This window comes from Delphinapterus leucas, chromosome X (assembly GCF_059928025.1).
Source record: "Delphinapterus leucas isolate spDelLeu-1000000601 "Yukka" chromosome X, BTC_Dleu_Yukka2, whole genome shotgun sequence".
Taxonomy (NCBI): Eukaryota; Metazoa; Chordata; class Mammalia; order Artiodactyla; family Monodontidae; genus Delphinapterus; species Delphinapterus leucas.
The window spans coordinates 84,078,628-84,092,456 of NC_143150.1; the positions used below are offsets into that span (position 1 = coordinate 84,078,628).

At 37.5% G+C, this 13,829-nt stretch overlaps 1 protein-coding gene across 2 annotated transcripts in view; it reads right to left on the reverse strand.

Moving 5' to 3' along the window:
* Nucleotides 1-735: 735 nt before the first annotated feature.
* Nucleotides 736-13,829, reverse strand: part of KLF8 (KLF transcription factor 8) — a 71,288-nt gene continuing 58,194 nt past the window's right edge. For both annotated transcript variants that reach the window (XM_089904480.1, XM_022563592.2), the window contains exon 5: nucleotides 736-7,120. In XM_089904480.1, the coding sequence (XP_089760606.1) occupies nucleotides 6,939-7,120 (182 nt within the window). In that variant the 3' untranslated portion in view covers nucleotides 736-6,938. The remainder of the gene's footprint in view (nucleotides 7,121-13,829) is intronic.

Sequence of the window (13,829 nt, forward strand, 5' to 3'; positions counted from 1 at the left end):
AATTTCTTGAGAGCAGCTGTGTTTTATTCATGTCCATAGCAACCAGCAAAAAGCCTGGATTATTGGTAGCTTTTCAGTCAATGTATTTGTAGCATCGAGTTGATGATGCTTTTAACCCAAAGGGATGACAGTGACCCTCAGAATAAATAAATGAGTAAAAAGAAATTTGGGGGAAACTTATAAAGCTTGAGATTCCTTGTTTTATAATTTGTAGTAATAATACCTTTCTGTCAGCTCCAAGAAAAGTTAATCTTCAATCTGTTCTTCTAGCTCTTGGTCTAAATCTCTCACAGTATTTCTCCCTTTTACCTTTTTCCCCAGCATCTCTCTGAGAGATGAAGTTTCCCAAAGCAGAATCAGCTTCCCAGATCCCCACACAGGGGTGGTATTTGTACTGAGGTAGCTTTGAAGTTTAAAGCTGTCCCAATACCCTACTCTCTTGAATTCCTTCTCAGGAAAAAAACAATGTGGTGAAGGGAACAGGGATAGGCAGGGAAACCTTACCAGCTGAGCCTGTATCATACAGGGTGATTCTCTGTAAGATATATGCAAAAGAAGCACAGTCTCCATGCAGTCCCATTCAGGGACATGCTGAATAGATTTCCAAGAATGGGGAGGGCCTCATGTACTTAGAGAAATTATTGTGTTTAAGACAGCCCAGCTTCCTTTCTTGCCCCATGCTAGTATAAAGTAGTTTCACCATAACTTTACCCAGTTAAGGGAAGGAAAACGAAAACGATTTACTGGTGCCATGCAATGTTGTGGAAACGTAAATGAAGACAAATTCAAGATAACAGCCATGGATTCTGAAGTTTCAAATATTTTTTTATTAATAAAAAGTACAATAATCAAACGTAACAAGATTGTTTAGTTCCCAAACATACACCCTGCCTGGATGCCACAGAGGAAATGTCCCATTGAGCGAGAATGTAGTAATCTATAAGTGACCATGCTAACTGAGGCAGTTTTTGAGTATCTCCAGGGACTTAACAGGCTTGAATATGAGAGATTGCTCACAATCTTAGTCTCACAGCCATGTCGCTGGAGCAAGAACTAGTATAAAATAGAGAAAAAACAGGGTGCTGCCCTAAAGTACTGAAATAACAAGGCAGAGACATGAGTAATAAATACTAAAGCTTAATATACTGTTCTATAACTTCTTTAAACAAACAATGACAAAAAACAATCAATCATTTCACTGCAGGCTCCTTTCCCCAACACAAAAATGAACAGTCAATTTCTGGCACTGTTTTCCCACTGTGTCCTCCTGTCAAAAAACAAGGATGGACACCACTAGGGATTCTCTTCCTCTTTTTATTCAGAAATACAATGAAAACAGCACTGCATACAACATAGTTATAATGTCCAAAACAACTACTTATACTGATCCTGGGAAACATCTACTGGAAAGGAAGGAGAGTTTCTTAATAAACAAAATAGTGTCTCTCCCCCTGTCCCCAACCCACCACCAGAAAAAGAAATGGGAGGTAAAACCAGTATTTGAGAATCAAAGAAATATCCTGTCACTAGTATAAGTTCTATTCTCTTTCGTCCCACTCCCACCCCAACCACCCCACCCCACTTCCCTTCTACCTATACTGTTCAGAATATAATAAGTGTGGAAAGACAAAATGTAACTGGTGATGCTGGACTGGCCAAAGTTTGAAGGGCTGTGGGAGATTGCCTCTGTGCTTCTGACAGGGTGACATGTAATGTGGTCCAGGCAGAGTGAGGAAAGGGGAAGAATACAGCTTTTACAGCAATGGATTTTGCCTACTTATTCCTTTAGACCCTAATATGCTTTGAGTATAAAAACAGATGAGAATCTTATAGTTAGCAATGAGGAGAATGTAGGGAAAGTGAGAGGAAGAGATAATATTGCTTCCAGCGACCACTCTTCAATTATCCTTGTTACTTACTCAAATTTAGCTCTTTATCATCCAGGAAGCCTAATCTTCTCCTTTTTCTAGGGTAAATATAGAGTACTATAATTATCATCATAATGGTAATCATAATACTTTGTTGTTCATTTAAGGATCACTTGTAATTTTTGCCAACATCCATTAATGAGAATCCTCACAACAATCCTGTGAGGTAGGTATTTGGATCCCCATTTTACAGATGGGTTAACTGAGGCACAGAGAGGCGATGTGACTTGCCTAAGATCAATAAAGTGAGAGATGGGAAAATATGGAAGAGAGGTAACTTAGGGTAGCACCTCTATTGTCAGAGAGCCATATTTACCAGTGAGAAAAGACAGTGCTAAGTGTTTCTTTAAATTGGGCACACCTACTTTCTTCAGTATACCTATTTCTATATAGCTATTAACACACTAGGGAGGATCAATAATTTCCCTTGGCTTATTAAAGATTAGATCAATTCCCAATGGTTTTGCTCTTCGGAAAACCTTTTGAGGGTAGGATACACCCCAAGTTCCTGGAACTCAGGTCATCGACTCCTGAATTTTGCAGATCACTTTGTTTCAAAGAGCTGTTAGAGTTCTAAAACTGTTACTATCATGTACCTAAGCACTGTGTTCTAAGTGTTCCCACAGGTGTACAGGCTAACAATTCAGATACCACTATACAGGTACTCTGGAACTGAACAAGTAAGTAAGTAGATGGCAACGTGTGGGAGCCAGGTTTCTCACTGTTGGAGTGGAAGGTTAGAGTGAACAAAGGCAAAAGGCTAGGATAAGATGATCCATGTGGTAAGGGATTGGAGTAGGAGACATCAGTATGAACTCATGTTTAGCTTAATAAAGATATGGATGACTACATACAGAAATATTTGTAGATATGTATGTATAGATATACATGGGTTAGTGCACACACATATATTTCCTTGCTCTGTTAGCTGAGATGACTTAGAAGCAAAAATACAAGTAGCAACAAGCATACCTAATGCCCAGATCTTCATTTCTAATACAATTCTCCATTAAAAGAAACCAGGACTCCTTAAAGAAATGGTCGATTACAGGATTCGGCAAAAAAAAATATACAGGATGAGCTTGCAGCATCTTGTAGTGCTGGAAAATAAAGGTGTGCTAAAAAAAAGATGGGGGTCTGTCAAAAGAACATGGAAATCAACCCAAAAGTGTGCCCAATGACCAACGCTGGAACAATTTGAGTAACAAAATAAGTTGCATTGGACTATAACCCAAAGTACTAAATAAATATCCATGAGTCCATACTGATACAAGAAAATGATTGCATAAATAAATAAATGAGGGAGAAAAGACAACTCTACCACGCAGAATTCCAAATAATTTATGTAGATACTCACCCTCAGGCATGTAGTGCATAGCTAAGCACTCCTTAAGTGTGGGCTGCACATAGTGATTTCCTTCCAAAGGGTTTCCTTCCACCTTATGGAAGTGATTTCCTTCCACCTTATGGAAGGTGGGGTGGAATACAGAGGAGAAACCTGACAAACACTATCTCAGCCAGGTGATCAAGATTAACATCAAGGGTATAAGTCATGTTAATATGATGTGATGAAAATGGCAGTTCACCTCTGTGGTCTTCCTCCCCCAAACCCATAAGCTCAGTTTAATCATGAGAAAAACATCAGACAGATATTAATTGAGGGACCCCTTGAAACTACCAAGGTCATAGGAAACAAGGAAAGTCTGAGAAACTGTCACAACCAAGAGAAGCCTAAGGATATATGACTACTAAATGTGATGTGGTATCCTGAACAGGATGCTGGAAAAGAAAAAGGATATTAGGTAAAAACTAAGAAAATCTGAATAAAGTTTGGACTTTAATTAATAATAATGTATCAGTACTTCATTAATTGCAACAAATGTACATCTAATGAAAGATGTTAGTAATAGGGAAAACTGGGTTTGAGATATAGGGAAACTCTGTACTATCTTCAGAATTTTTCTGTAAATCTAAAACTGTCTTAAAATAAAAACTTTATTTAAAAAGAATTTAAGAATTTATTCTCACAAACCTTTCTGTCTTGCCTATAATGCACTCCACCTAATGTACTCAGCAGTTCATATTCTTCATAGTTTTTCCTGAATTTTCCAATCATAATTATCAATAGTAATGTTCAATTGCCAATCATCTACAGCTGGAGGAATTCCACTGCAATAAATTCCAAGATATTATTCAACCCTATCGATCAAGGCCATTTTCCATGCCCTAGGCAACTGTCCACATAATGGTGGTTAGCTGGTGTGAGCACAGCAAATTCAATTAATTCCAAATGCTACCTAAGAGAGACAATTATTTTCCATCTCACTGTCTATTTAGCAAAGTTCTATGTGCTTTTGGTGTGGTACAGTATTATACTGTATTCGAGTACCTGTGCCCCATGAAATACTCTTAATGAATGTTGATATATTTCTTAAAGAATATGGAAATAATTTGTAAAGATTTTATCATTATTTGGAGGGAAGAGGGCAATGAAAATAGGGTTAGAATTGTTTCCTGACCATAGACAATTAATAAAGCATTAACAAAGTCCCTCATTACTTTGCAGGAAAAAATTTGAATAAAGGCTTAGAGATACCAATATTTGGAATTCTAATTTGATTATCCTAGTTAGTACAACACTATGTTTTATAGCCTTTATTTATAAATAGATCATATGCTCCAATGCAAAAGATCCTGATGGACACAGGTCAGTTATGAACCCTGGAAAAGGAGTCTAAAATCCAAACTCTGGAGAAAATGGGTAAGCCCTTAGACTCTACTGTGAAATACCATATCAACTACTCAATTATAAGCTTAACTTATGTATGATGGCAATTCACCTTTAACAACCTGTCTTACACCTGCATAGAAGTCCCCTTTAACAGATTGGCCCTAGATATTTCCTAGTGCTTTAACAATTAGTCTACAGTGTGGAACTTGCACACTTAAAGTCAGGGTAAAACATATCAAAATAACAAGGCTAAAATAGTAAAAATCTACATATCATTTGGAAAAATACAGGTAGTCCTTAAATTTATGAGGGTTTATGGTCTGAAAAGACACTGTAACTTGAAATGAGGTAAAGCAAACCTGAGATATTATAGAAAGTGTTAGAATAGAAAAACTGTGTTCCTAATGTTATATATCAACGACCACAAGCACATTTTACTTACAATTTAGTCAACTGTAAATGATTTTGTGAGTGGTCTAAATTTTTCTGAAGCCTAACATATAAACTTGGGCAAATACTGCAACCAATCATGTAAAATTTTCTTTAATTTGGTTTAATAATGTGATCCCTGGGAGAATGGGTGTCCAGGTCTGTAAGGCCTCAAGGAAACATCTGGGGAAGGAATCTGACCCGTATTTGTCTCATCTGTAAAATATTAATGATGGGTAGGACTAGATAGCTAATAGGATCCCTTCTTGGTGCTAGAATTCTATGATTTAGTCAGACTAGGTGGCCTTGGGAAGTAATGACCTGAAGTATTCAAGAGAGACTGGTTGAATATCTGCCAAGGAAAAGGGGTACCGTATGAAGACAACCTTTTCCAGGAGAGAGGCTGTGTCCACAATTAAGTGATGCAAACCTCCCCTCCCTGACCCCAGGAGAGGAAATATGCCATGTGGAGGTAGATCTGAGGTCCAGGGCCTGGAACAGAGGGTTTTATGTCCCAGAGACTATTATAAAACATTGATTGGGTAAACAAGTGTGTATATTATGCAACATGCTATAATGGCTAAAATAAATGGCTTAGATGTTCATAGCAGTTGCAGAACATCAAATTGCTTTCTGTTTGTCAGTTTTCACTAAATGCCTCTTATAGTTCCATTTGAAACATAGGAATGCATGCTAATAATGCCATGTACTTAACACATTTTTTTCTTCCAACCCCTCATCTCTGTATAACATGGCCCCAGTGTGTCATTTCTTATCATGCAATATGCACATAACAGTTGCTTTATGTAAACAGAAGAATAAACAGTACAGTGTAGCCCCTCAAGACATTGTCTCAACAGATTGCCATTTGAATGAGACTTGTGATTATAGCACTTTTGATATCCTATCCATAAAAAGTCCTCCTCTATTTGTTTTCAGGATCATCCTGGGTCTACTTGTTCCTGTCACTGCCCAACTTACTCTCCTGGAACACTTTTTACGCTACTGGCACGTCGATGTGTGCTTTGAATTTTTGTTCAAATTTAACAAAACAAAGAATGTAATTGTGCAGCAAAATCTTTAATCCTGAAGGAGGAGGAGGAAGAAGAGGAGGAAAAGGAGAAGAACAAAAAGATCCTTTCATTCCCTTTGATGGACTAAAGAAGCAAGAAGCACCAGCACTGTCTGAAAACCAAACTGTAAGAACAAATAGGATTGGCTTTACAAAACCTTGGAGCTTGGTATGGGACTCAGCTTATTCACTGAGAATGTGCCCTATACTCAGGACCCAAATCCCTGTAAATCTTACCAGCCAACTACAATGTTATGCCCTCTTCTGTCTAGGAACTTGAAAAAAGTCAATTTAGGACACTACCAACCACTTTGATGTACTGATTCAGAAATATGATAAGAATTCTATAAAACAAGAGGAAAATAAGAACAAAAAGCAGCGTATGTTTGTTCACAGCCTTGAATTTGATTCCTGTTTTCTTATTGTAGGAAAAATGTCCTATCTCATAACAGGGGCGGGAGGGGGGCAACCATGGGTGCCGCACTGGAATTCAACCCATGCGGAGGTTGAAAAAACTGGGGACTAGTCAGTGGAGAAATGAACGTGGAATATAAAGAGTCCCTATGGAAGATCAGCTATATTTTCCTCCAGTTTCGTCAGCCTGGCTCAGTGAACTGTTCCAATCCCATCCCAGAGGCAAGCTGAGTCAAAGAGGAAAAGATGGTCATGATTCCATTGCGCGCGCGCGCGCACACACACACACACACACACACACACACACACACACACACACACAAGAAAGAGACCAGTGCAGCTCTTCTAGTGCAGTCTGTGCCGCTCACATGGTGTCATGGCGCCGGCGGTGCAGAGACAGGTGGTCAGAGCGAGAAAAGCTACGATTGCAGTCTGTGCACCGGAAAGGCTTGATGCCTGTGTGCTTGCGGAAATGGCGGGTTAGCTCATCTGAGCGAGCAAATTTCCAGGAGCAGCCATCCCAGGTGCATTTATAAGGCTTCTCTCCTAAAAAAGGGAATATGACAAAACAAAGGGAGTCAGATAAGAGACGTTTGGATCCCGAAAAGATAACAGAGTACATAACCTTTTATAAAGTCAAAAAATTAAGCAATCACTTTAAAGACATGTTCTCTTTCACCTTTACTGAAGTCCCAAAGAGAAGCCACGATGGTTGAATGGAAAACACATAGGCTGTGCCTCAAACAGGCCTTTGCTTGAATCCTGGCTCTAGTACATAGTAGTTGTGTGACCTTAAATAAGTCACTTCTCCCTGGCTGGATCTCTGTTTTTTCATCTCTAAAGAGGGATAAAAATATCTCACAAGGTTGTATGAAACATTTTATCCTTTAAACACAGCCAATAAATGATAAAACTGGGATCAAAACCCAAATCTTTGACATTTTCCACTATACCACACGGTAGTAACTGTATTTTCTCCTCTAATAGCTCCCCAAAAATAATAGTCTAAAATAGAGCCATACACACAGGAAGAATGTGTGGTTCACTGGAATGGGTCTTCAGTTAAGACTACAGGCCTTTTTCTGTGAAAGATCAGAAACTCAGTGGCATGGAGTGGGGTGAGGAGAAGTGTCAAGTCAAACTTTTTGAAATAGTTACATGCTTGCTCAGTACCCCCAGGTTGCACCTGGGTTATATATGGAATATGTATGCTTTGGGTAGAAAACTATATGAAAAAAAAGTAATACAAAAAACATTAACACAGTATAACCCCATAATGGTGTATATGTCACATAACACATATTTATATACTCAGAATAAAGGCAATATCAACACACTTAAATATAAATTATGAGAGAAATTATTAACAGTGAGTGAATATCTGAAAAGTGAGGATGAGAATGAGAAGAGAAGAGGAGAATCAGGTGAGAAGAGGATTTTTACTTTTCACCTTCCTGTATTGTTGGAATGTTTTAAAAATCATGTAGCTGTATCTTATAATAAAAATTTAAACGTAAAAAGGTAAGACGGTATGAGCAAAAAATAAATATTAACTATGGTTAAGTTAAGATTATGGGGTTAGGGTAACGATTGTTTTCTTTTTAATGTGCTTTTCTACTTCCCATCTTCTACGATGAGCATGTATAATCTTATAATCATAAATAAGAGATAATGTAGGTATTGGGTTGGCCAAAAAGTTCGTTTGGGTTTTTCTGTAACATCTTATGGAAAAACTCGAATGAACGTTTTAGCCAACCTGTACAAAATGTATTGGTATTTTAATGGTCTTTCTTACTTTGGCTCTTTCTCCTCTTCTCCTTATAAATACTCCAGAGCATTTTATTTTATGTTGTTCTAAATTCTGGTGGCAATCTTGTTTGCATATGCTGTTTTTCAACTTACTGCTCAACACTTATCAATCCTCCTAAGTGCTTACTAATTAACTGTACAGCTTTCAAACAATGGGCAACAGAATGGAATTCACTCTGACTCACAGTTGTGGACAATACCAAGGCAACTATTTTGAGGATTAAATATGCCAATTACTGATCACTTCAATATACAGAAATTGCTGCATTAGCTGCTAAGAAGAATGAGATAGAGTTGGATGTAGTGAGACCAAAAGATGGCCAATGAAATGTTATAAAATGAAAAGAAAAAGCTACTGAATGGCTATGCACCACACACATACACACACACAGAGTAGGATCCCATTTATGTTCTCTAAACTTCTCTACCTCTGTGTCTCTGTGTCTGTCTCTCTGTTTCTCTCTCTCTCCCTCTCACACACACACACAACCCCCAAACAAAGAGAAAAGATCTGGAAGACTACACAGCAAATTACCAGTGGAAAGGAGAATGAGACTGTAGATGGTGTTTAGTGTGTAAATGGGATTTTTCAGTTTGGTCTATATAATTCCATTCCATCTCCACACCTCCAAACACTGCTATATATTTTGTTGCAATCTCTCAAGAATTTCTCCTACTTCTATCTTCTCTACAATCAAATGAAGAAAATTTGACTTGTAAAGCAGTGACACCCTGTGGTGATAAGAGCTCATTGCTAGAATACACAGATTACACAATTCAGCAAGGAGACCAATTTTTCCTATTGCAAAAGCTGTTACCTTTTATTATCATTGAACAGGCTCCTGTTTGTGCTAATGCACTTCATGTGGCACAACTCAACTCATGACCTTCATCAATACATCATCGATATTGAAGAACAAAACATACAAAGGGAAAATAATAATATAAAATGTACATATTAAGCGCTTCCCTGGTGGCACAGTGGTTGAGAGTCTGCCTGCTGATGCAGGGGACGCGGGTTGGTGCCCCGGTCCGGGAGGATCCCACATGCCGCGGAGCGGCTGGGCCCGTGAGCCATGGCCGCTGAGCCTGCGCGTCCCGACCCTGTGCTCCGCAACGGGAGAGGCCACAACAGTGAGAAGCCCGCGTACCGCAAAAAAAAAATGTACATATTAGCTATGTGACAAAGTATGATATAAGTTCCAAGGCTTAATAATCTGTGCGCTAGTGTGAAGGCATTAAGCTTGAAACATGGGTAGGTTTAGATGGGTAGAACAGTAGGTGAAAAGCAACCCAGTCAGTTGGGGGCATGGGCCGGTAGGAAGCACCATAAATGATGCATGGGGCATGGGATCAGCCATCCTGAATTCTGTAAAAATCTTTACAGAATTTCCATGAGATGGTCCCTATTACAAAGGCCAGACTAAAGAATTTGGATTTTAGCATGAAATGTAGTGACATACCAAAGAGGGGGCAGTGAGAGTAGTCTGCCTCAGATATAGGCAATAAGGGGGATGCATTGACTATAAAGAATTTTAAAACAAAATAAACTAAAATTTTGCTCTTTGTTATCATCATGTTCCAGTTGTAAGTCAATGATAAGATACTCCTTCTGGCTATGACATCTCCCACTGCCCTGTCCCTCTTGGTACACCACTGCCAGAAGGCAGTGGTTGGGGGGTGGGGGGAGTGTGCAACACTAAACACCTTTTGAACTTGAGAGTGACTTGATCAAATCTGAATGTTGAAATGATCTAGCCATGATATGCAAGATGGATTACAATGAATACAAGGCTACTGGTGTAATCTATTGTCTGGCACATACTGGTACTCAAATCATTTATTGATTTGATGAAGGAATCAATAATAAATGTCACAGAAGATTGAAGTAAATAAAATCAGAAATAAGAGAAGAGACATTACAATGGATGCCACAAAAATAAAAAGGATTATAAGGGACAATTATAAACAGTTATATGCCAAAAACTAGACAACTTATAAGAAATGGATAAATTCCTAGAAACATAACCTACAAAAACTGAATTAAAACATAGTAAGCTTGAATAGATCAATAAAAAAAAAGGAAATTGAATCAGTAATCAAAAATCTCTAAACAAAGAAAACCCCAGGACCAGAGGTCTTCACAAGTGAATTCTACATCCAAAGAAATTATACTAATTCTCCTTAAATCTTCCAAAAAATGGGAGAGGAAGGAACACTTCCAAACTCATTCCATGAGAACAGCATCACCCTGATATCAAAACCAAACAAAGCACAAGATAAGAAAACTATAGGCCAATATCCTTGATGAATATACATGCAAAAATCCTCAATAAAATCCTAGCAAACTGAATTCAACTGTACATTAAAAAGATTATAGGGGGCTTTCCTGGTGGCGCAGTGGTTGAGAGTCTGCCTGCCGATGCAGGGGACACGGGTTCGTGCCCCGGTCCGGGAAGATCACACATGCCGCGGAGCGGCTGGGCCCGTGAGCCATGGCCGCTGAGCCTGCGCATCCGGAGCCTGTGCTTCGCAACGGGAGAGGCCACGACAGTGAGAGGCCCATGTACCACAAAAAAAAAAAAAAAAGAAAAAAAGATTATACACCATGATCAAGTTGGACTTATCCCTGGGATGATGCAAGGATGGTTCGATATACTTAAATCAATGAACGTGATAAAACACATTAACAAATTTAAGAAAAAATCTGCATGATCATCTTAATAGATGGAGTAAAAGCACTTGAAAAAGTTCAGTATCCATTCATAATTAAAATGCTCAACAAAGTAGGTATATAAGAACTTACTTCAACACAAGACATACATGACAACAACTAACATCACAATCAATAGCAAAAAACTAAAAGCTTTTGTCCTAAGATCCAGCACAAGGTAAGGAAGCTGACTCTTCCCCTTTCTTTTCTTCATAGTACTGGAACTCGTAGCCATAGCATTATACAAGAAAAGGAAATAAAAGTCACCCAAGATGCTCAACATCACTAATTATTAGAGAAATGCAAATCAAAACTACAATGAGGTACTACCTCACACTGGTCAGAATGGCCATCATTAAAAAGTCTACAAACAACAAATGTTGGAGAGGATGTGGAGAAAAGGGAATCCTCCTACACTATTGGTGGGAATGTAAGTTGGTACAGCCACTATGGAAAACAGTATGGAGTTTCCTTAAAAAACTTAAAGGAAAGTTGCCATATGATCCTGCAATCCCATTCCTTGGCATATATCTGGACAAAACTAAAATTCAAAAAGATACATGCAACCCCTATGTTCATAGCAGCACTATTCATGATAGCCAAGACATGGAAACAACCTAAATGTCCATAGCCAGATGAATGGATAAAGAAGATGTGGTACATATATACAATGGAATATTACTCAGCCATAAAAAGAAATGAAATAATGCCATTTACAGCAACATGGATGGACCTGGAGATTATCATACTAAGTGAAGTAAGCAAGAGAAAGACAAATACAGTATGATATCATTTATATGTGGAATCTAAAATGTGACACAAATGAACCCATCTGTGAAACAAAAATAGATTCACAGACATAGAGATCAGACTTATGGCCAAAGGGGAGGGAGTGTCGGAGAGGGATGGATTGGGAGTTTAGTGTTAGCAGATGCAAACTATTATATATAGAGTAGATAAACAAGGTCCTACTGTATAGCACAGGGAACTATATTAAATATCCTGTGATAAACCATAATGGAAAAGAATATAAAAAAGAATGTAATGTATACGTATGTATAACTGAATCACTTTGCTCTACAACAGAAATTAATGCAACATTGTAAATCAACTACACTTCAGTAAAAGAAAGGCACCCAAAACAGAAAGGAAGAAAAAAGTTATCTTCATTTGCAGATGATATGATCATATATATAAACAACACCAATTTTTTTAACATCTTTATTGGAGTATAATTCCTTTACAATGGTGTGTTAGTTTCTGCTTTATAACAAAGTGAATCAGTTATACATATACATATGTTCCCATATCTCTTTCCTCTTGTGTCTCCCTCCCTCCCACCCTCCCTATCCCACCCCTCTAGGTGGTCAAAAACCACTGAGCTGATCTCCCTGTGTTATGTGGTTGCTTCCCACTAGCTATCTATTTTATGTTTGGTAGTGTATATATGTCCATGCCACTCTCTCACTTTGTCACAGCTTACCCTTCCCCCTCCCCATATCCTCAAGTCCATTCTCTAGTAGGTCTGTGTCTTTATTCCTGTCTTACCCCTACGTTCTTCACGACTTTTTTTTTTCTTAGATTCCATATATATGTGTTAACATACAGTATTTGTTTTTCTCTTTCTGAACTTACTTCAACACCAAATTTTAAACAAACAAAAACTGACCTAATTAAAGGATTTAGAATTAATTAAAGAATTCAGTAAACTTGCAATACACAAAATCAAAAGAGAAAAATCACTCATGTTTCTAAACACAAACAACAAAGTATCTGAAACAGAAATGAAGGAAACAATACAATTCAAAATAGCTACAAAAAGAATAACACAGTTAGGAATAAATTTAACCAATGAGGTTAGAGACTTGTACACAGAAAATTATACAACACCAATGAAGGAAATTAAAGAAGGTACAGACATCTTTCCATCTGGAAAGATATCGCATGTTCATGGATTGGTAAAATTAAAATTGTTAAGATATCCATAACTCAAAATGACCTACAGATTCAATGTGACTCCTATCAAAACCCCAATGGTGTTCTTTACAGTAATAGAAAAAAGAATTCTAAAGTTCATGTGGAACTGCAAAGGATCCTGAATAGTCAGAGCAATTTTGATAAAAAATAATAAGGTTGGAGGCATTCCAAGTCCTGATTTCAAAATATATTACAAAGCTACAGTAATCAAAATAGTAAAGTACTGACATGAAAATAGAGATATAGACCAATGGAATAGAGAGCTCAGATAGAAATACATGCATCTATAGTCAATTGATCTTCAACAACGTGTCTATAACAAACAATGAGAGAATAATGTCGTTGATGAATGGTGTTGGAAAAACTGGATATCCACATACAGAAGAATGAAATTGGACCCTTATCTCATATCATATACAAAAATAAGCTCAAAATGGATTAACATCTAAAATGTAAAACCAGAAACCATAAAATTACAGAAGTAAACATAGGGGGAAGCTTCTTTTATTGAAGTATAATTGATTTACAATGTTGTGTTAGTTTCAGGTGTAGAGCAAAATGAACTGAATCATTTCACTGTATACCTGAAACTAATACAACATTGTAAATATAAATAAATATATATTTGAAGTTATATTTATACATGTATATTTCTTACCAGATTATTTTCCGTTACAAGTTATTACAAGATACTGAATATAACTCCCTATGTTATGCAGTATATCCTTGTTTCTTATCTATTTTAAGTATAATAGT